We start from the raw sequence: 23,215 nt of genomic DNA, 5'->3' as shown, positions 1-23,215 counted from the left end.
ACCATGAGATCACTCTCAGGCTCTTTCCCAGAATGAACAAGTTCATCCCCTCTCAGAGCAAGAGCAAGCACAGCTGATATGGATAGCAGACTCCAGATATGCAGATGATGCTAAGTTCAGCTTCCTCTACCAGTGAAAGTCCTCCAACACCAACCCCACAGACGCTGGGCTTTCAAATTCCTTCACACCTTCTTGTGCCACGGAACACACACTGGCATGCCAGACTGTGTCCCAGCCCTTGCTTTATTTTAGGTACTACTAACCAGAAAATATAGTAAACTAAGCAATAAACAACCAAACAAGCAATAAACAACCAAAAAAGAAGCATGTGTCAGGGCCACAGGGTCACCACAGGGAGCATGGAGGAGACCAGCCCTCCTCACTGGTCCCCAGTGTAGTGGGGACATGTTCTATTCATTCCAAAAGGTAGTGTCATCAAGTAGCACAAACACGAGCCAGTCTATGCCATCTAGCTTAGAGTCCAGGGCTTTCCCTGATACTATCCATGCAGGATGTACAGGCAAAACCAAGGTGTCTACCTGAATTATAAAGGTGGTCCACAGGCTTTACACAGCTATAAACATCCTCCTGGAAACCAAACATGCCATGAATTATGTGAAATATATTCACAATAGTTAAAAACACAGTAGGGGAAGCAGTCACTGCCACCCTGTTAACATTCCCTTCAAACAGGATCATGAAGGGTGATATCCCTATGAATTTTGGTTCTTAACCTCATTTTGTAGGTCAACAAGTGGATTAATCTTTCAGGTAAAATTGTGAATTGGGAGCTCTATGCAGTCATAATCCCTAAAATCATAGCTGGATTTAGGTCATAAGGCTTCTACCTTGCACAGTCTCACAGTCTGTTCTGTAGCTATTTGGGGAGATTTATCGTACTTATTCCCAAAGACTTTTTCCTTTTTTTTTTTTTGCATTCAAAACAGGAACATACCCAAAGAGTCACATTCCCATCAGTCTAACAAGGGGACAATCATTTTGAAGAGACTCTCCAGAATACAGCTGCTGCTGCAGCACCTGCGTGAGGGCCATGTGGAATTGAGGCTTAGGATCTTGCTTCTTGGCTTCTCTCCCTGCAAAAGGCTCCTTACTCTTTTCCTTTGCCTGTCTACACTTAACATATTAATGGCATACTTGCTGTGTACTAAAGCTGAGAGCTGATCCTCCCAGTTAACAAAAGATGTCCTAGTCACCCTCTGACTCAGAGTGCAGTTTACAGTTCTCTAGCCCTAACACAGAACATCTTCTGATGACGTCTCTCTGGTCTCCTTGCTGGGAATTTTCTCAAAGCGCCAGGCAGTGGTACCAACCTCTCTCATGACCAAGCCAACCATGGCCAGATGCCCCAGGCCCACCACATCAGCTGCACCCTATGCAGAGCTGAGTTCCACATGCCCAAACAGTGTGAAAACAAACTCACTGGTCCTGCAGGCTGAGTGCCTCACAAACTGAGGGCACCTAAAGGTGAGATGCCATTATGTTCAAATGACAGTCCTTTCTCCACACATTCAAAGGGAGTGTCTTACCTTATTAAAGGCAAAACTTTCTTATACTACTGATAGAGAAGACACAGAAAGGAATAAAGAAGATAATAAATAGGCTGCCAGAGGCCTGATTTACGCACCCCAAAATTAATGAATCATTCCAATTAAATATTTGCCCTAAATTAAAACTTATCAAAAAAATCCAATTCTCGTTTCATTAATGAGGACCTCCCTAATAATCTGGTTTTTTTCCTCCACAGATTTATTTTAAAGGTAACCTTCCTGGAATGGGAAAAAAAAAGGCATTTGTCATCTGTTTTTCTGTTTGAGAAGCACCAAAAGTTTTATTTTTTAAGAACTGTTCCTCATTCTTATATGTTTCCACATAATAAAGACATTCCTAGAAGGTGTTATGAAAGACTGTTGATGCACAAGATCATGCAATCAAATAGTCAATGTAAGGGAAATCTGATACATGAATATGGAGAGAAATTTAAAAGCAGCATCATTGAAGCCCCAGTAGCCTCTGGCTTTTGATATCAGAACTGAGAAAGCTCACAACCCTCATTTGGGGATTTCCAAAGGCCCTTTCAGGAAAAAGAGGCAGACAAATGATGGCACTCCCAATGCATTTTTGGGAAACAATGGGATCTTTCAGACTTGCACACACCACTAGGACTTCTCAAGCAGGGCTTGGCTCCTGCTACCAGAGCGCTGTTCACTGATAGTCTGAGCCTGGTAGAGACCCAGGACTGCTAGCAAGAGTGGCCACGTGCTTGTGCACCCTCAGACTGCTAACACCAACCTTTGTTCCCTTCCCAGGAACAACCTTTTACTTCCTATTTTCTCCTGGAGATTAACAGTTTTAACCTAATATTTGTTTTTTGTTTTTTTTTTTTTAAAGCACATTTTCCAAAGCTGTGGTTGGGTTTTGAGAAAGTGCTGTCTGTCTGAATAATCTGTAAATGGAAGCCACATGTCTAAGTATCTGTTTCCTTTTTGTCTATTTTGTTGTATGCACATTTGGCAAGTTATTTTTCCCCTCCAACTATCACATCTTGGGCTTTGTTAAATGAAACTGCTATTCTGTTATTTTCTTGGTGTTTTTCTTATTCCCAAGCAGCCAACTACTGACATTTTAGCAGCTATACAGGAAATGTGATATTAAGTAATTATTTTCTCTGAGTATTTCTTCACTTTCTGGTGAGTAAGGAGCTGGTACTGGGGTAGCAATTTCAATGTTTCTTAAGATAAAAACAAGAGCTGGAGCTCTTAAAAAACCATCAAAATCCAAACCCTGAAAACCTATTACCTAATATGATTTATCATTTGCTGTTTTTGTGGAAAGCAGTGGGAGGCTTATCCTACAAGGCACAGCCTGCACACACACTGAAAGGACAGACCCCAGATCCATTCAGGAGTGATGAGAGCCAGCACTGGATAGAGATAAATGGTAGTAGAACACAGTTACCGTGGGTCAGCCGGGGTCAAGCTGCACCATGCAGACACAAGGATGTGCCACTAGGCACAGCACAGAGACCATGCACACTTGCTTTTCCACACTCTCATTTTAGAAATACCATCTCCTTATTCCCTTTCCCAAACTGACGATTTCCTTATTTCCACAATTAATTCATATTAAAGAATAAAATTGAAAGCTTTTAAGGTAGGAAAGTAATGTGCCTCTTTCTATAAGACTTGATGTTGGTTTTGAACTGCTGGCTCAATTCAGGTTTATTTTGCAATCTGTTTCTAGCCAATTCCAATTTCAAATGAAATCTTGGCTCCAATGGAGCAAAATTCCCTTTAATTTCAGTGGAATCTAGATTTTGATCCAGGTTCTCATCCACTAACAAATAGCTATGATGACTGTAGATGATAACAAAGCAGCCAAAACCAAAGAACATGAGCTGGTAGACCCCAGGAATCTGGAATTTCTTCCCATGTGGAGTTCTGAGCATGGCAGATTTGCAGCATTGACTCAACTGGAACAGAAGAAATTAGTAAAACAGGCAAAAGGAACACACTGTTCCACGACTGCTGGAATTGCAAGGCCTGGGTTACCACAGCTGCGTGCCCTAGGTCCTGTTGCCTCCTACCTTCAGACCTCTTGACTGGTTTAAGTCAGGGGGGCACCTGTAGACAGTAAAGTTACAGAAAAGATTTGATCTGAGTCAGAGAAATGTGGAATATGATTAACCTTAGCTCTCACTCACATTGCAAGTAAAGAGGCAAACTGACCCTAAAGTTTCTAAAGGAGAATAGCTATATATCTGTTCTCATTATTTTGTGGTAGAAATCCAAAGCTTCAGATCAGATCTTTTGAGAATTTTTTTTAAACAGATTTTTGCTAATTTTCAAGCTACTAAGCAGTTACAGTAATGCCATGTAAAATGAATAAGATATTTATTCCTGATAATACTGACAGTTTCTTTCTTTTCTGCAAAGAAATCTCAAGACGATGTGGCAAAAAAAATATGATTCACTCCCTACTGATAAGACACTGGCCATCATGGAGGGAACAAGGCAAGGGGAACCTGACATAGGATATCCAGGGGGACATACCTTGTGGGACAATTAGGTCAAATTTCAAGGCTCACAAGTCAAGGCAACTCCTGTGCTACCACAGCCCTTTTTTTTAAGCAGTAGGAGCAGGAAGACACTTGGCTTTAAAATGGATTGATATGTGCACTCTCACAGCTAATAGTTATTTGTGCTCTCTCCAGGGTTAGCAGACTTGGTGGTGGGACTAAGTTCTTGCTGTGTTAGGAGCTGAGAGAAAAATATTGTCCCTTCTCCCCTGTCTTACAGTCCAAGCTAAGACTTGGGACTGCAGACTGAGCCCATCAGACTGAGAAATAACATTGCAAAACCTTTCAAAGCACTGTGTGCATCTAGAATCAGCTGATCAGACAAAATCACACAATATCAACTGATCCCACTCTGAAGAGTCCACTCAAGCTAAACTGATTTATTTCACTAAAGACTTGGATTATCGTATCAAGAGGCTTCCTCCCAGCCACAGGAGAGTATTCCATGCATTTTGTCCTATACTTCTTTCTCCAAAATGAGTAAGCATTTTTTAAGTATTCCGTTTTTGTCTCCTGCCTGCACCTGCAAAGCCAGCACCAAAATATTTCCAGAAAAACCTCATGATTTATGCACTAAGAAGTGCTAAGCTCCAACCAGTATAACAGAGCCAAGGCCTAAGCTGCATCATATCGTTCCAACCATGCCCGGAGATAAGAAAACAGAAGTCAAGAGGTGTCAGGACACCATGGGGATGCAATCAAATGCTAGATGGGGAGGGAAAGGAAATTCTTTGGTAACTTATGAAACACCAGGTGCCTTTTCCTACACTTTATGAGTTTGCCAAAACAAAGCAGCACAGAATACCTAGAAAAACTGCCACCAATATTATTGTGTGCCTGACATTCTAGAATTACTTTTCTGGTAGAAATGTATGGTCCATGGTAATAGCAAAAGTGGTGCAGCAAGATCTCACGTGCTTCAGTTGCCCAAGACTATTCCTTGCTCTCTCAGCTTATTTTCCCCAGCAAACTGCCGTCACTTCCTTCCAAGTCTACTGGACTTCTTGCTTCCAGTTCCTCTAATAACCTGAATTTATCTCCTCCCTTCAATCTTTTTTTTCTCCTCCCCCACCATTCCCAGTAAAATGATCCTTCTTCCTTCCTCCCAGAAAATTCATATTCCCATGTTATCTCATTATTCTTTGCAACAGCATGCCAAACACACTGTCAGTTTCCCATTGGCGCTATGTCCCGAAAAAGACAAAGTGGTCTGTGCTTGCTCTTACCTACTGCACGCTCCCTGGAATGAAAAACGCTACAGTGTTAGTGCTCAGAAAGATCCCTCCGATTTCTGGGCTCTGCGCCCACAAAGCAGGGAAGCCAACATTTCTCAGAGAACAGCATCTGATTCCAACATCCTTGCTGTCTAGCTAGCAAAGGAAAAATAGCTTCAGCTCTCTTCAAACTGCTCTGCTTCCAGCACTGGTCAAAGAGGTGGGAAGGCCAGGAATGCCACAAGAAGTTAGGCTCCCACCACAGATCTGCTGAGCCGAAGACCAGCCCCACTCCAGTCTCGCAGCTACCCACCACAAGCAATGACAGCCACCAATGCTGTATTCTGGCAGGAATAAACACCAGTGAGGATTGACAGAAAGAGGTGGGGAAAGGCTAAAAGGATGCGTGGCTCCACAATGACTGCTCTGACTGAGCTCCTGCCTACAGCCAGGAGAGAGACAATGACATTTCCACTGGTCAATCTGTCTGATGAATTTTGGATGGCTACTTAAGGATGAACTGGATTGGGCCTGAGAAAAGTCTTGTCTCCTCACTTATGACAAAGGGAGTCCAAGAGAGCCCACAGCAATAGTAACATCTAAATTTGGTCAGAAGAACCCAATTCTGTATCAGGTGCCAAGCTGGTGACTGTTAGAAATTACCTCCACTTGATACTTCAGGCTCCTAGAAAACATACTCTTGTGCCTTGTATCAGTTCTGCTTAGAAATCTTTCTCACAATCCCCAAGTCCAAAGCATTACCTTTCCTTATTGCTATCCTCAGAGATGAGGACAAGGGCTGGCCATATCAGAGAACTACAGAGTTGCTTGGATTTGAAAAGCCCTCTAATATTGTTGAGTTAAGCCAGCACTGCCAAGCCCATCACTAAACCATCAGCCTAAGTGCCACATCTACACATCTTTCAAATTCCTCCAGGGATGGTGGACAACACCCTCCCACATCAGCCCTAGACCCAGCTCTAACCAAGGGCCTTGCTAGCAGAGCAGTTTGTGCTAGGGAAGCCAGCCTGGCCCCAGCTGCCTGTCTGGGTAAGGGATCTCTCTATGCTGTACCAGTCACCAGCACAAAGTCTAATTTCAGGAGAGTGGACTGAGAGGGTGAACAGCTAATCTACTCATAGAGTTAATAATAAACTCTCTATGGTTAAATCCCAGCAACAACAAATGCATCTTTATATCATATTAAAACAATGACCAGTGGGTCTGAATCTTTGCAAGAAAGGAGCACTACAAAGGCAATTCATAATGGAGAACGGGTACACTCTGTACTTCTTTTCACACACTGATGCCTATCAGTTAGAAAGAAAACTGTAGGATTTGGCCTTAGCTGCTATGCACTTGACTTTGGGTTTGTGATTAGGGCTGGCCAGTAAACAAGCACTCCTCTTTCTGAACATTTGCTGCTGACATTTCCAAATTTGTTTTTGTTTTGCCAAAATGACAAAGCCCTTAATAATTTTTTTTTCATTATATGAGCATTAAATGAAGGGAGAGCCCACAATCTGTACAATCAATAACTGGGAATCACAAGCCATTATTGAGTCTGCAGGAATTCCAAGCTGTGAGTGAAAATGTGAATGTGCAGCTCTTCATACCTCAGCTGAGTATGGTTAGGTTTTAAATGGGCTGTGGTAATGCTATACCTTTTTGCCTTCATAATTTTGACCACAAAAGCACCTCAGACCTGTAAAACTCTCCTGATTAAATTTTAATCAAATTCAAAAACAATGGAATGTTTTTGTTTCACTGAAAAGTTACAACTACTGCCATTCACAATGATGCCTATACATAAAGGTTCTGGACAGGAACAATTTGCTTCCTCCCAGTAGAGTTACTTCTCCTGATTGACTTGGATAGACCTAGGTCTTTACTGCAGAAATTTTTAAACCCCCTGCATGCCAAGATCTCTGTGCCCTTGCACCTGTCATCCTGATGAGACAAGTAAGGACCATAGGAATTTCTCCACTGTTATCTAATACCTGAGAAGGGCTTGAGGATATTGTGCTAAAGAACAAGAACTCAAGGTAATGCTGGGAAAGGGGCAGCCACTGTGTCCCTGTTACGACTCAATTCTCCTGGAACAAGTCACTCAGCATACTGGAACAAATGATTAAACATCCCATTTATAAGCACCGAGAGGATAATAATGCAGTAAAGGGAAAAAAAAAGCAATGTACTTTTGGCAAAAACATATCATGCCACCCAGGCCTCATTTCCCCTTTTTTGTATGATAGCTGGCATAAGAGATAATGCAGAAGCAATATGTGTGATTATGTGATATATCTTGACTTCAGAAGACCTGACAGTCTTCAACAAGCTAAGAGAACATGGTGGATGTTAACTCCATCAGGATGCTTCAAAGAGCTGCAATCAACAGATTGCTCTCCACCAGGGGTAGGTTTAGTGGGCTGCTGCCACAGTCTGCTTTTGTGTCCTGATGTCTTCAATACTTTAATTAACACCTTCATGATGGAACAGAAACAAGGCACCTGACTTTTATTGATGACATTACATTGGGGGCAGTTGCAAGTGCTTTGGAGCCCAGGATGGTAAGGAAACTGAAGTGGTCTCCATGGAGAGACCAACCAGATGACATCCAACAGCAGAGAGCACAAAGCAGTATTCTCAGGAAGGGGGGAAAACAATTAATGTTCAAATACAAAAGTGAAGAATGAGCTGCAGACCAGTAAGAGAGGATTATAAAGGCAGAAAGACTAAATTAGTGAAAGCAGTGAGGCACTCATATAAAAAAGGTAAATCTCATTTCATTCTGGGGTTAGGTAAGTGAAGTGTGATATGCAAAACATGGCTGATACTTGTATCTGCATGATTGAATCCTGAACTGGAACTCCTGTTTTGGTTTTGGACAGTACATTTAAAGAAAACATGTAGACAAATCAAAGAGTAGTGAAATATACATGCCACAGGGGTTGAAAAAATATGACCTCTGGAAAGCAGTGAGCCTATTAAGCTGCACTAGAGATCTCTGAGACACAGAAATTTAGGGGTTTCAGGCAGATAAAAGGCAGTTTTGAGGAAGAGGAGAAATAACCACTATGTGTCTTGGAAGGCCCAGAAATAATTGGCAGCAAAATCAATTTGGATCATATGTTAATAAAAGCTTTCCAAATGCAAGGAGAGTGAAATAATGGACATGCACCAGCTATGCAGGCACATCTTCAAAAAATACATGTATGGGGCAGCAACTGTAGAGCTACTGTGATCTTGTCTCACTGCATGGGGAAGGACCAGACCATCCCTTGCAGGTCCTTTCAAGTGTTTACTCTTTTGATCACATACCAGCAAAAACAACTGGAGTAGTAAACAGACAGCTTTGCAACTGGCCATTATACCCAAATTGAAGCAGCCCAAAATGCTGTGAGTGAGGTGGTGGCTCAAGGCAGTCTCTTGGTGCATTCACGCCAGTGGAGGGAGCACCTGGTAGCAAATGAGCTGGGCAGAGACAACCACCTCCAGTCTAGAGGACTGCAAGGACGGCTGCCCACCTGGCTCAGAAAGATGGCAGAGATGGCCACAGCTGTACTAATGAATATTTTGGCAGTGAATGCCTACTTCTACTAGCAGAGAAGCTTTATGTTTACTAGCTTTATTTTTCAAAAGATGGAAAGACTTATGAGGACAACTTTTTCTACTTTTGGCTCCATGAAGTTCTGATTTTTTTTTTGAAGTGTCATTTCATTATGCCCCTTTTAGACCTCTGCAATACGCCCAGTTGAGAAGGATCATCAATCCCAGTTGAGAGGGATCTCATACATGGACCTACACACTTAAGAGAGGAAAGGAATAGACCAAGTAGGGTGTTTTTGCAGAAATTGTTGCTGGCAAAGTAAAACTGGTTCTTCCCATGTGAATAGTAAAGGACTTGGGCATATACATTAGAGAGGTGATGTCCCTTTTTCTGTGATATACTTCTGCAGCTCTGTCCAGCAGAGTTCACCAAGCAGAGCTCACCTCAGGGAAAGCTGATTTTCTCAAGGCTGGAAAGGACCTGGTCCTAGAATGCCACTCCATTAGACTGCAGTGATCTAAGCACAGAAAACATTCAGGATACCAGTGAAGCCTGCCTACTTCAGCTGCCATTGTGGACATGGATTGGTCTCCAGTTTTAAGAGCTCCAACAGCACTCTAGGATCTGCCTACCCACTTATGAGTGTCTGATACAGCTATCCCATTTGTGTCTAGGGGTAAGAGAAGTTGTGCTCTCACAGGGGCTAGAGAGATGAGGGAGTTGAACTGGGAGAGATTAAAGATTTGTCTTTGGTAGGGGGATGCAGAAATATCTGTGGCAACACTGAGTGAGAGGAATAGGAAGCCTGGCATGGCCCTAAACCAACCCATTGTCTCCAGGGCAGGAGCAGCTGTCATTGCAGCATCTTTCACTGGCAAATCCAGGCATCAACCATGTACTCAAAGGTAGCAATGAGTCTCTGATCCTGGTTTGCTTTTGTTTCCCTGAGCTTGTTCAAAGGAGACCACTGACCATCATTCCAGAAATTCTCCTCCCAGATTACCAGGCAGACCAGTTGACTACTCTGTCATTTAATGTTTCAGGAGTTGTATTTTCTTTTATTTATTTATTTTTACATTTGGGATGCCCAGAGCTTCAAATAGCCTATGTTTTGAAATGTATGAATACAAAAACAAAAGAAGCAAATAAACTATATAAAAGAAATAAAACTAAATAGTTTAGTATCACTCAATATCCAAACTCCTTTAATTAGCACTAGTAGCAGACTATTTTTCAGGCAAACAACCTGCAAATCTTGGAAAAATAACAATCAGTATAAGAAAATATTACTCTGAGACTACAGGGATTATTTTCTAACATACATTATTTGTACTGAATTAGTTTTATTAGTTAAGATTATTTCCAAAACATGTTTAAAATGAGAGTAACTCTTCCAAACTGAAAAGGATTTTGTATTTATATTTTCCTCCACTTTTTTTTCCAGATTAAATTTAGTTTAAAAAAATTAAAGCTATGAGTTTTACCTAATTACAGGATTATACAGTAAGCACAATATCACAATGAGTCTTTTATTAAATCTGTGCAGGTGTTAGAACAAAGATTACCCACAGATACCTTATTTACAGTTTAGGAGTGTCAAAACCTAAATTTTCTTATTCTCAGAAAGGTGGCAGTAGTTCAGAGCCATATACCCACGTATTTAAGTGAAAGCTAAGCTAGAGAACTCAATTTTGCTGCTTAGGCCCATATCTAATAGGCACAAATAAAATTAATAATACATATGCACGGCTCTAGAATTCATTTGTCCCTATATTTTTCTTGACAGGTAAATGGAAATTGTGTGCTGTGAGATTTCACCAGTAATAAACCACCTACAGAGGGCTGGCTCTGCTCTGCTGTAGTGAGCAGCGAGGCAGGGTACACCTCTAGGGCTGGGGAATGCATCTCATGCAGCAAGCACTCAGCCAGGCTGGGAGAGCTGCTTTGTGTGCGGGCATGGGCCACTCTTTGTGCTGCTGGGGGAGGATTCTGGGCAAGAAAAGCAACCAGGAGCCTTCTGGCTCACTACACCTGTGTGTAAAGCATCACCTCTGACCACATGTCCAGACTTTGTCACCTTGCAGATAAACACTTAGGATGCTACTCAGCCCCCCAGTTTGCCAAGTAGTACCAGCAAGAGGAAAAGTCCTTTCCTGCATGCATCTACAATCAGAGCTATTCAAAAACTTGTTGGGGGAAATGAACTCTGCAGCCTTATGGGTTACTACACAAATCAGAAGAAATAACAAATTCCTGGCTGAAGGAAAATATAGAAGTTGAACATATCTGTAATATGTATCAAACACATTCATAAATATATACCAACTAAGCTGCTCCATAAATATTTTAGATAAATAGCCAGATAGACAAAATGGCATGAAGATTTAAAGCAAAACTAAACAAAACTGGGTAAACTCACTTGTTTTGTGTTCTGGTCTGGACAGGATGGAACAAGAATAAACTCATTAATGACCTTAACAATAACTGGTGAACTCTTTAATTTCTTTACTCCCTGTTATGCCATAAATTCAGGCAGACAGATAACACAATACTGGTATGCCAAGTTTCCTGTTCCTTATAACACACACCGGAGAAGGGTAGCTAAAAAAGGAAAGGGCAACATAAGGTACATGGCAGGTCCCTTAGGTACCAGGTTTCACACATGCCTAGTGATGGTGCACCCGGCAGACCAATGACCCAGCTTGGAAAAACTCACAGGAAAATTAATTCCTTAGCCTGGCAGAAGGCTGATTATGGAAGGCCAAAAAACACAGCACAGTAGCTTGTTGACACAAGAAAAAAAGAAAGGAAACCTGAGGAAGGAGGAGGCGAAGAAACCAGAGGGCTCTCTGTAAAGAGATAAGGCACAATGCTCTGAAAAGTGTCATTATAAACAAATGGTTTCCCATCAGTGCCAAACAACCAGAGCCAGGAGGCAGGCTTGCATCATATCAGAATGTGGCTTGGCGTCACTGGTGTCCCCTGCTCTGTCACCACTTTTAAAAGGACAAACTGACAGCAGAGTAAAACCATGCTATGCCACAGTGCAAGGGAAAAGTCTAGCTGGCTCCTGAGTAAACATAAAGGACGCACAGGCTACTGACTCTTGAGTTTCTCTTGGAAAAATACAGCTCTCTCCTCTCACTGTGTCTTTTGCTCTTTGCTCTCCTATCAGGCACATTGCTTACCTTGCACAATCAAGTAAACCTGGGAAGTCTTGGGATGATGCTGTGTCTGCACTGAACACGTGTAGGACCCCTCATCATAGACATCCACTTTCTGGATCCGCAGGCTGTATTCCAGGGGGTTTCTCTTCTCCAGCTCTACTCGAGGGTCCAGGGACCACTTGTCCTCTCCAGCAAAAATGATGCCAGAACGGTTTAACCAGGCCACCTTGGAGCTTCTGTCTTCTACATAACACCTGCAGAGGATGAGACAGGTAAGGGGGAGATTAACAACACTCTCCATCACCTCCCTTTTGTTCCTACTGCTTTGCTGAGAAACTTCACACCACACTCCTGCCTTGCCAGTAAACCATAGAATCTTCTCATCATTATTGTCCCATGGACAAGTACTTAACAATTTAACTCTGTTGAAGAGTTTCAGGAATCTTTGGTTCATAAACCCCATGGGATTTGGGGCAGACATGTCTCTTGTTCTCTCTTCCTTTTGCCTGTGGCCTACATACCAAAAATTAATTTGGAAGCCACAAGAGATCTTGATCACCAAATACCTTCCAACCTTGCCAGTGAGAAAGGTTGGAAGTAGCTCTTCCCATGCTTCTTCTTCACCTTCAAAAAGTTGGCTATACAATAGATAAACCCCTAGACCCCTTCCAGCCTGAAGGGCAAAGGTTCAGGGCTCCAGCTTTGTCAGCTCAGGGCACAGCTCCTCCATCCCTCAGTTTCAGCAGCACTAGTGGAGGAAACTATAAAGTATCTCCCATCTACATCCTTCTGACAAAAAAAAAAAAAAAAAAAGTGGAATTATTTCATTGTTCAAACACCACCCTCCTAACACATACACACTCACTTGCTGATGCACATCTGCTTGTTTGTGCAGGCAAGTGCAGATTGCAGGCTGAAAATGAGAGACTGTGGGAGTGTCACTGTCTTCCCTGTGACACACAGAGAATGTTCTGTGAACATCTCAGATGGACAGGAGAGGAGGAATGACAGGTAGGGGTGGCAAGCAGAGGAGTAGCAGGAGGATCAGAAACTGCCAGGGCCCTGAGTGCCACTTTCCCAAGTCAGAGGACAAACCAACCCCATTGCAACTGTAACTTGACAAGTATTTTGTTTCTTGACAGAGAGCAGTGTAAGTGCCGTGAAGACAAATGCATTTTTGGCAAAGACACCTGCTCTGTACCACTTCCCACCACCAGAAGGAGACTTGCACAGAAAAGGCGAGGAGCTGCCACTGAGGAGACACATCTTGCTCACTCTCAGCTGTGTCTCATTCAAGAGGACCAGGGCTGAAGAAGACAGCAGACATAACTCCTCTTTCACCCTGGCAGCTGCACCCCCAGGCTAGGCTCAGACAGGCTGGGAGCAGGTTTGCCCTGCTGCAGCTCACATCACATTAGCTCTGCAGATAAACAGGGAAGCTCAGGCTCCAGAGCTGTTGCTCCTTCACCTCTCAGAGCTCTGTCCACAGTGTCCCAGCATCCAAATAACCCAGTACCTCTTGCCACTGCTATTACAGAATCACAGAATAGGTAAAGTTGGAAGGGACCACAGTGAGGTTGTATGGTCAAACCTCCCTGCTCAAGCAGGGTCTTCCTAGATCACATTGCACAGGATTGTGCCCTCTTCGCTATTTATGCATGTGTTGTATTTGAAGGAAGAAAGAAAGAGGATAATGATTATTGCTTCAAGATAAGACAAATATTTGACAGTAGCCTTTCATACAGCCTTTTAGCATGGGTCAGACATTTTCCAAGTTCCTTTATTTGAATGCATTTCATTCAAGGCTGCTGCAGCTGCCTTCCCTTGTGATGTGACCCCACCATTATGGCCGTCACCTCACACCCACTCCCTTTTGGCAAGCCCATGGATGCTGTCCAAGCTGTTCTGGGGTTACTTGTGGGCAGGAGGAAAGCCAAGCTGCGTGGACATCCATGGGAGCCATGCCATGCTGCTGGCCAAGCTGTAAGCAGCTCTGTCTGATCTGACAAACACTTGCTTTAGAAAGCAGCCCAATAGATTCTTTTCTTTTACTGACAATGTCCAGACAAGGAAGGGGAGTGAAAATTTGGCCCTCAGGCCAGAGCCCACCCTCCTGGCCAGGCAGGCACTTGCCCCCAAGATGAACTCTCAGGTGTGATCTGAGTTTTTTCAAAAAGCTACTCTTTGTCAACAAGAAGGATGCAGGGGAACCTGTGAGCAGTCACTTACAGGTAGAAACCAGCATCACTATGATGAGGCATTGCCCCAGTTCCATTGGCCACTCCAGGCAGTAATCACAAGTGATGGGAGGTGAAAGCCATGATCCACGGAGCACAGTGTGCTCCAGGGCTGAGGGCAGTGGCCCTGTAGGAACACCCAGACTGCCTCCAGAGCTGGCTGCCTTAGGGTCAAGAGCCCTCCTGCAAATGTAGGAGTTCTAGCAGCACCAAGAATCAGGGGTCAGCTATTTTGGTAGTGAAAAGCTAAGCAGATTAACAGTGGAAACTGAAGTCAGTGGGAGCTGAAGTTTCTTAGTCCCCCTGAACAGCTATCAGTGCTGCTGGATTCCAGCAGATCCATGGCACCCCACCATCTCCACCAGGCTGCTTTCCCATCCCCACTACGGTACAGTGAGCACTCAGCAGCTCTGCCCTGTCCCTGATCATTGTAACTCTCTGGGGTAGCAAATATGCCCCTGTGTGGTGTCTTGTCAGTGACAGTTCAGTGGTGTGGTCAGCACAAAGCCTTGTGCTTTTGCTCCTGTGGCTAGGCTTCAACCAGAGACCCTCCCTCCTCTCCCTGGAAGAGAAAATGTGTCATAACCTGTCTTACATGCATCCAGGTCAGCCCTAGGACAGTGGTCAATAGCTACAGTCAGGCAACCTTGCAACTGGCCCTGAAACAAGTTAGCAGGTGCTACCAAAATAAGGAAAGGATATAGGACAAAGAAAAGAGGAAAATGGGAGGAGTGAGTGAAATGGATTTGAGCCCTCTATTCACCATATCTGTTCCTCTCAAGCTGTCAGGGAAAATCAATGTACAAATGTGGAAATTCCAAGTCCTGGCATGCTCTGAACATGCATTCACGTGGATGATGCATCTCAGTATGTCTGTCTGCACACACAGACACCCCCCCCTCTTAGTCTGCCAGAGATGCCACCCAGCTGAATGGATCACGCTTTAATAAGGATTTATGGTGATGATTTTCACAGTGTAATAAGTGCTAATTCAATACTAATAGAATATTAAATGGCATGTTAACTGACATTTTAACTGCAAAGCAATAGGAGCATGGCATCAGCCAGATATCAATGGACTCTTATTGTTCACTAATAATCAATAATCAAGTTCACAGAGACAGTCAAACACTTTTCATTAGACTTATTGGAACCATTACCATCAGCCTCAGTGAAAGCTAATAAACAGTTTGTGATCCATGCATTATTCTTTTCCTTATGGTTGCAGGTTTGATTTCTTGACATCTCTGATGTGGCTAACGAGAGGACCAGTGAATGGTGATAGGCATGACTTGCATGATCACTGTAAGAACTTGGGAACTGTTGATCATGCACCATTTGAAACCAGAGACACGGAAGGACAAAAGAAAGATCTTGCTGCCATGCCCCATTAGTCCTCCTTGATTCATTGAAAACAAACACAGCCAAGTTTGGCACCTGAAGTTTTTTAGAAACAGCTGGATGTGGAGAAAGAAACCCAGGTCATCCTTGCACTCCTCCCCACTTGCAGATGCAGACAATGGGGCTGAGCCGTGCTACAGGGAGGGGATGGGGCAATGCTTTTCTGCAGGAGAATGATTTTGAACCTTGAGCAGGAACCACTGCCTTGGATGGGATAGAGGGCTGCCCACCATCATTCCTGGTCCCTGGATTTCATGACGGGCTGGGACACCTGGCAGCATGCAGGCTGGGGGAGGGCAGGAGCAAGTCCTGCTGCTTGTCCTCCCTCCTCCATCACCTGCTGGTCAACACGCAGCGCTGGGCCAAAGCAGCGTGCTTTGCCCTGCTCCTGCAAACCTGCCCCTGTAAGCTCCGAGGAACACTCCCCATCTGACAAGAGATGCATTTTTTTTCCCCCTTCTTCAAAGTATTTGGGCTTGTTCCCATTGATGGGTGAGAGACAGAGTGAAGAAAAGGAGCCTGAGGCTTGGGCACAACCATCTCCTCTCCCGGCGACGCGAGCCCGGAGGTTTCAGTGCCTGTTCTGCCTCACTCGGGCCCCAGCGCTTGGAACACCCGAGACACCCGCTCCTCCTGCGGCGGCGGCAGCGCCGCTCCGCGCATCGATTTCCCAGCGTGTTGCTGTAACACTCATCGCAGTTTATGTTGTGCCTGTCACTCCAGCAGCTCTCGGCCCCAGGCTTTCCACCCTCTGTCTCGCCCGGCGAACAGACTGCTGAGAGGCGGCGTTTGCCTGGGAAGGCCCAGCACGGCTCCCCCGGGCCGCCGGCAGCCGCTGCCGGGCTGGGCCGCACGGGCTGAGGGGGGTGCGGCAGAGCCGCGATCTCGGCAAGGGCCTTCCCATTCTGCCCCAGAGAAAGAAGCGCAGCAGCTACGGCCGATGCTGCGGAGATGGACGGGGGTATTTCATCCCTTCGGGAAGGGATACATGATATTTACGGCCTGGAGTGATGAAAAGGCAAGAAAGAAGCCCTTCAGGGCCTGGTGAAGCTGCTGTTTAAATGATGGCTTTAACATGGAGATTTTACAGCATTATCAATGATGTATTGGGTTGCACTGAAACTGGGATAATTATTTGGGGTTTTTTAATTGCTGTTGTAATTCCAATTTTTTTTTTTATTTTTTTTTATAGCAGACCAAACCCACAATTCTCTGCCAGAACCCCACTAGTGAGAAGAAGCAAGCTGCTAGGATTAATGAAATATGCTGCACTGCTTTGCCAGCAAGCCACAGCTCTTACCTCATTTTGGGGAAAAATAAATAAATAGTGAGTTTATGGACTGCATTTTCTGCCCTCTTTCTCCAAAGCATGTTGGGGTGACAGCTCTGTGCCGCAATTCCCACACTCCTTTTTAATCATCTTTTCTCCATTAACCCTTTGATCGTCTCTTCTGTAAGACAATCTCTGTGCATCAGGCCAAAACTCAGCAGCCTGCTGCACGCACAATTAAGCACCCAAACCCCACCCCACTGCGCTCACTGAGGGACATGCTGCCCTTTTGCCAGAGGATGCCACAACCCACCCTGCATCAGATCTCCTGCCTTCGCCTCAGCTCTGTGATGAGCCTGCTGTAATCTTCTCACTTCACACACACTCTTACAAGATCCAGCTAAAAACTTCCCCCACTGCCCTCTACCCCCAGCAGCAAAATGGCAAGAGGGAAAAGAGGGAGGGATCAAACACGGCTCATTCGGCTCAAAACAACGTCAGCTCCTGGCTGCCAGCTCCAAACATGCAAGACAAATTCTCTGTTGTGTTGCAAAATATGATCCTGGAAAGCTAATGCAGTGGTTAAACACAGCCTTGCTCCCAGCCTGGGGAAGAAAGTTCAAGAGCAAATCATGCTCATGCTGTTTCATCTTGTCTCCTCAAGCTCTTCAGTCCTTCCCTGCCTGGCAAGCAAGGACTTGCACACACCCATGGTCAGCCAGGGTGGCCGCGAGGGTCCAGCTTCTCCTCTATGCCCTGGCAGGGGTATGGGCAGCAAGGGCTAGGGACAGACCACAGCCATGCCAGCCCTGACCTCCCAGGCAGGCTTTTCAGGGAAGAGTCCAGCCAGGCTCCACAATGGCACTGCAGTGCTGGATCCTGCCAACATCTCAAGAGCAATGCAGCGCTGCCACTGCAGTCCCCACCAGAGGAGTACAGTGGCAGAGCACAGAGGAGCACAGAATCTGGAGGAGCAATATGGGAACTGTTGGCCCTGGGTGGTTCCCACTGCTCTGGATCAGGCCCCCTCCGCAGGAGATGCTGCAGAAGACACCCACAGCTGAATGTATCTCCCCTCTGCGAAGGCAAGGCCCCTTAAGTGGATGGCACTTTCATGGGAGATCATATCAACTGAGCATCTGAAACCTATTTTTAGCCAAGCACCAAAAGTCTCATTTTGCTGAATTTGAATGCACATGGGCATCAGTTGTTGCTCAAAATTCTCCTCCCTACTGCCACTGCTGCTCTCTTTCCCCAGCTTAGTACAGCTGCTGCTCCTCTCCTTATGTGCCATGATACACAGCAGGGTCACTGTTTGAGAGTGAAAGCTGTGCCACAGCAGGATGGATTTCCAAAATGTGGCATAAATAGCTCCTGAGTAACCACTGCCAGCGTGACAACACAGGCCCTTGGAGGGATTTAGAAAACTACTGCTTAAACCCAGTCCTGTGCTGGAAAACTGGCAGGAGGGGGAAACTGCTGCATCTGTTCAGCCCATGCCTTCTCTCAGCTGTATTATGCTGTGACCTTGGTCGTCACACCTGTCTGCAGCTCCCTGGGTATTTCAGCACTCAGGTGACAATTTTTGGCCATCCACCTATTGGGAGGGCGCATGGCTGATAGGATGCCTGCACTTCTGTTCATCCTCTTTAGTAAATTGCCACTTCAGGAGTGTGAGGCTAGGATGGGCTTACCAGGTCATGAGGCCCCAACGTCTGCCGGCACAGCCAGCTGTACTTTATCATCTTTTTCAGAGATGTACCTCATTCCTACTTTAGCCTAGTGTGTTTGATGGGGGAATATCCTCCCCCTGCTTTGCAGGTCAGACTGCTCAAAGTCTTTCTGTTCTGCTGATTAAAACCTTTTTTTTTTTTTCTAACTCTAAGTGTAGATTTATTCATACCTGGCTTATATCCATTTCCTCTCATGCCAACACCATCTTTTAGCCTAAAGAGCTCCTCTCTCTCCTGGGTGTTTATCTTTCACTGTGTTCAGAGAGAGCAATCATATTCCCTCTCAGCCTTCATTTTGCTGGATTGAACAAGCCAAACTCTCCTGGTTTCTTCTTGTATGATAGACCCTCCATTGCCCTAAACATCCCAGTAGCCCCTCTCAGCACCTGCTCCAGCCTGAATTCCTCTTTCGTGACCAGCATTTGTACCCAGTTTTCTAGAAGAGGAGTCCCCAGTGCCTTGTACAGAAACATTTCTGTCTGAATGTCTCTCCCATCAACTCTTTCTAATGAAGTAAAAAAAGAATTGCAACCAGAAAATATGAGCATCAGTGCAGAACTGCTCATGTGCTGTAAACATCCTTGTCTCTCGGTCCATGTGGTACACATGGAAAATGAAACCCAAGGGAATTTACAAAAAATACACTGGCCTAAAAAGACAGCTAGCTGTCCTCGCTCACACTAGCAGACACACAGCTGGTCTCACATGGGTTTTATTTCTGTTAAAATGACTGTTTAAGAGTAGAGGTTCCTGTTTGTGTAGGGAAAAAAAACAAACTCACAACAGAAATCAAGCCCAAAATACAGCGATTTTTATGCCAGTACTCTCAAAGGGTGGATGTAACTGTATCAGAGTAAGAGAACTTATACTGGCATGATTTATTGCTTTTCCCATCTGTTGGGGATCGGTATACCTGCATAAACAACTTCAGTCCACATCCACTCCAGCAGAGGAACCTTCTTAAAAATATCAATATGAGCTGCTATGAGCTGCTATGAGCTTAACTCCATCCCAGCCATATCTCAGCACAGTTTAAGATTTCAAAATACAGAAAAACCTCAGAGCGAGACCTACCACTACAGTACCATCTCTTCTTGTAATCAACCATACCCAGGAAATGCCCTCCATTTCTTTACAGCATAGTCAGAGTCAGGAAATTCTTGGACAGGTCTTTGCCCATTCTAAGACATGTTTCTAGAATGACTGACTCCAGTCCCAGGCCTCCTGCCAGAGGAGACTTGCTCCCTACGTGTGCTCAGGGGGATGAACTGCTCTCTGGCTGACGCTTGCAGAAATGCCAAATGCTATGACAGCTTGCGTCAGGGTCTTGCACTGAAATCAGTCAGGACGTTCAGGCTGCTGAGGAAACAGACCCTGAGCTCTCTCTTCCCCTTTTGGGTTAGCTGAGGACTTGCCACTCTTCCTTTTCAGTCCAGCCAGAAACCTGGCTCTGCTCTTGATCCAGAATCATTAGGCAATGCTCATCAGCTAGTGATCACTTGGCCTTAGTGAAGTAGCCACTAGGAATGTATGCCTTGCTTTGCTGTCCATAGCTTCCTGTAGCATCCCAGGGCTCCTGCACTATCAAAATGGCAGGGAATAGCAGAGCTGATGAAGAATGGCAATGGGGAACATTGCCCAATGATTTGCCGTTTTGTTGCTCTGCACTTACACTAAGGATCCTGTGCTTTTGTGATCACTAAGACACAGGCTGATATTTAAAAATATCTGGAGTCACTTAGGAACAGAAGTTCATCAAAAGACAATGATAATTAGTCCCTTATGTGAACTGGGTATTGGCTGGTTATGCCAAATTTGTAAGTTAACTGGAAACTAAACTGCTGGCAAGCCTCTGCACCATTATGACTTTTTTCTGTTTGAGAAAATGAGAATAGGAGAAAATGAGAATAGGAGCACTAATAAGGCACCCATACAGACTATAAGTCCCTTTAGTTTCCTTCACAAGCTTTAGCTGTAGAAATCACATATTTCTTCTACCTGAACCCCCAGTGCCTTGTAGGTAACTTCTATGTGGTCACCACTAGGTAACTCCAGAAAAGCTAATCCATTTTTTTCCCTTGAATTTCTTTTAGTAAAATTTAATAATAACGAAAATGCCGCAAAAAGGAGAAAATGAGTTTCAGAGATGTGATCTCCTTCTCTGACAGGAGGGGAGGGAGGGTTTCGCTGGGAAGTCCACGTGACTCTGTATCTGGTAATTATCCAGCCACAGAGGGAAACTGAAACGTTCTGTGCTGTCGCAGAGAATGACAGCACCTGGAGCTCCAGCACCCAGATAAAAAGCAGAGAGACAATCAGGCAGATGGAGAAAGGCAATGCTACATCATGGGCTGGCAAGCAGAGGGAAGAGAAAAAATGGGGAGAGGCAAAAGCTGGCAAGAAACAGTAAGGCAGCCAGCACAGCTACTGGGGAATGAGACTATGCCACAGATTAGCAATGCATGGGCACAAAGAAGGAAAGAGCATAAGGGCAGGTCAGGAGAGAGTGGGTGCACAAAAGGGACAGTGCAAACACAACAGGGAATAGGAGAGTGATGCTAGAGGGAGCTTCAAAGCATTTTGTGTGGTCCAGGGTTGCTTCCTCCCACCCCAGTCACAGGCTAAAAATGCAGGAGGTATCACCACAGGCTGTCACAAAACAAGGGGGAAGATTTGAAAATCAGCATCTCACAGCTGAAGAGAGATGTAGCACTGCAAGTAACACCTTCTAGCTTGTGGATTTCAGTGGTTTGCTCAGGGAAGGGGACTACAAAAAATAAGATTCAAAAAATTAAACCTGGAACTTTGGAGCATCACCTCATGTATTTTGTATGGCAGAGAGGCAAGAGGGAGGTTCCCTCCCCAGCTCTCCCTTTCACAGTTGCACACACCAAGACACATGTAAGCCTGCAAAACAGCCCACATGATTGCTGCCATGGCACCATGGCCTAGTTCCAAAAGCAAGGCACCTCAGGTGCCCTCCCACACAGCAACGTGACAGCGCCAGCTCTCGGGGCTCTCAGAAACAAGGGCTGTGCCCACAGGACGGGCAGCAGCCTCCAGTGGGTCAGGAAGAGCTGATTGCCAGGTGGCAAGAAACTGTACACCACCTCTAGGAATGTTTCTGACATGAGAAAATACAGCGAAACAGACAATCAGGTCAGAGCCATCAGCTTGTCAGGGGCTAATGCTGGCCACCAGCCTCAACAGCTGTTGGGGTAAGTGACCAAAGTAGATCTGTAATGGCTGCGTATCTCCAAGGAGGCAAGAAAAGCTAAATGCTCAGATGTCCCCACCTGAACATTTGGGGAAGGAAATGGAAACAGCATCAAGGTCTGAGCCACCCAGTCACACAGCTGCACAGCAGCCAAGGTATTGAGCCATACAGTTCAGTGACCAACTCTCCCATGCCTAGTGACAGACATTTCAAAGAAAGGTAAAACACTTCCTAAAATGACAGTGTAAACCACCGTCTACATAATTGCATAATCTTTTCTAGCCATAAAAACCTATAAATTTATCACCAAGCTAATGACAGAATGGCTTGGGTTGGAAGGGATGTTAAAGATCATCTAGTTCCATGCTCCTGCCATGAGCAGGGACAGCTGTTACCAGATAAGGTTGTAAAAGCCACATCAGCCTGGTTTTGAACACTGCCAGTCAGGGATGGGGCATGCAATGCTTCTATAGGTAACCTGTTCCAGTGTCTTGCTACCCTCAAAGTAAAGAATTTCTTCCTAATATGTAACCTAAATTTAGCCTCTGTGTAAATTAGCTTCCACTCTGAGCGACAGCTTGCAATCCACCTTGTAAGTTTGTACGCTGGCTTTCTTATCCCCAGGCATTTCTCAACCCCCTGCCCCCTTTTTCTTTTTTTAAACTCATTAACATCTTCATCTTGGTGATACTTTCTGGCTGAGAATTTAATCAGTTAACCATTAACTGGTACAAGTCTGTGAAAGAATGTCAGATTTAAATGTTGTGTGAAAGTGGCAGGTGTCTCCTGTGTTTTGTACTATATGAAAGAGCTTCTTCCAGTACCTGAGGAGCATGCTACCTGAGACATAGTAATGCACTTTCCATTGTTTGGATCCTAATGTTCATCTCATCTCATACTGCCTCTTCTTCAGCAAGGGAAAGGGAATATTACATCTGAAGCATTAGTGCTTGTCCTGGGCAGGTGGGACAGGAGAATCCACACCAGAGAGAAATCAGTCTTGAAATCCTTTGGAGGCAGATCAGAGAGGGAATGGGAGCAACAGCAGGGAAAATAGATCTTAACTTTTCCTTCTTTTCTGAGGTTATGAGAGTATCAGAGGTGTCCCAACTAAGCTATCATCCCCACTTCCAAGTGCTGCCCTCAGGTAGCCAGCAGCAGACTGTGAAGGGTGGTATTTCGAGATGAATGAGAAACTGGGTGCATCCTGCCTGCTCACTTCCAGCTACTGCATTTCAATGAAGGACACCTTCTTGATGTGCAAACACTCTAGTTATTATTTACAGCTGACCTTTTCCTTCTCCAGCTCCCGCTGCCGTGGCACCACTGG

At 44.9% G+C, this 23,215-nt stretch overlaps 1 protein-coding gene across 2 annotated transcripts in view; it reads right to left on the bottom strand.

Moving 5' to 3' along the window:
* LSAMP (limbic system associated membrane protein) overlaps nucleotides 1-23,215 on the bottom strand; it is a 298,176-nt gene that overhangs the window by 143,738 nt on the left and 131,223 nt on the right. For both annotated transcript variants that reach the window (XM_054270178.1, XM_054270179.1), the window contains exon 2: nucleotides 12,049-12,281. In XM_054270178.1, coding sequence (XP_054126153.1) covers nucleotides 12,049-12,281 — 233 coding nt within the window. The remainder of the gene's footprint in view (nucleotides 1-12,048; nucleotides 12,282-23,215) is intronic.

This window comes from Melozone crissalis, unplaced genomic scaffold (genome assembly GCF_028551555.1).
Source record: "Melozone crissalis strain CALT ecotype California unplaced genomic scaffold, PUWL_Pcris_2 ptg000008l_1, whole genome shotgun sequence".
NCBI classification, from domain to species: Eukaryota; Metazoa; Chordata; class Aves; order Passeriformes; family Passerellidae; genus Melozone; species Melozone crissalis.
This window is presented reverse-complemented; position numbering and strand designations above follow the sequence as displayed.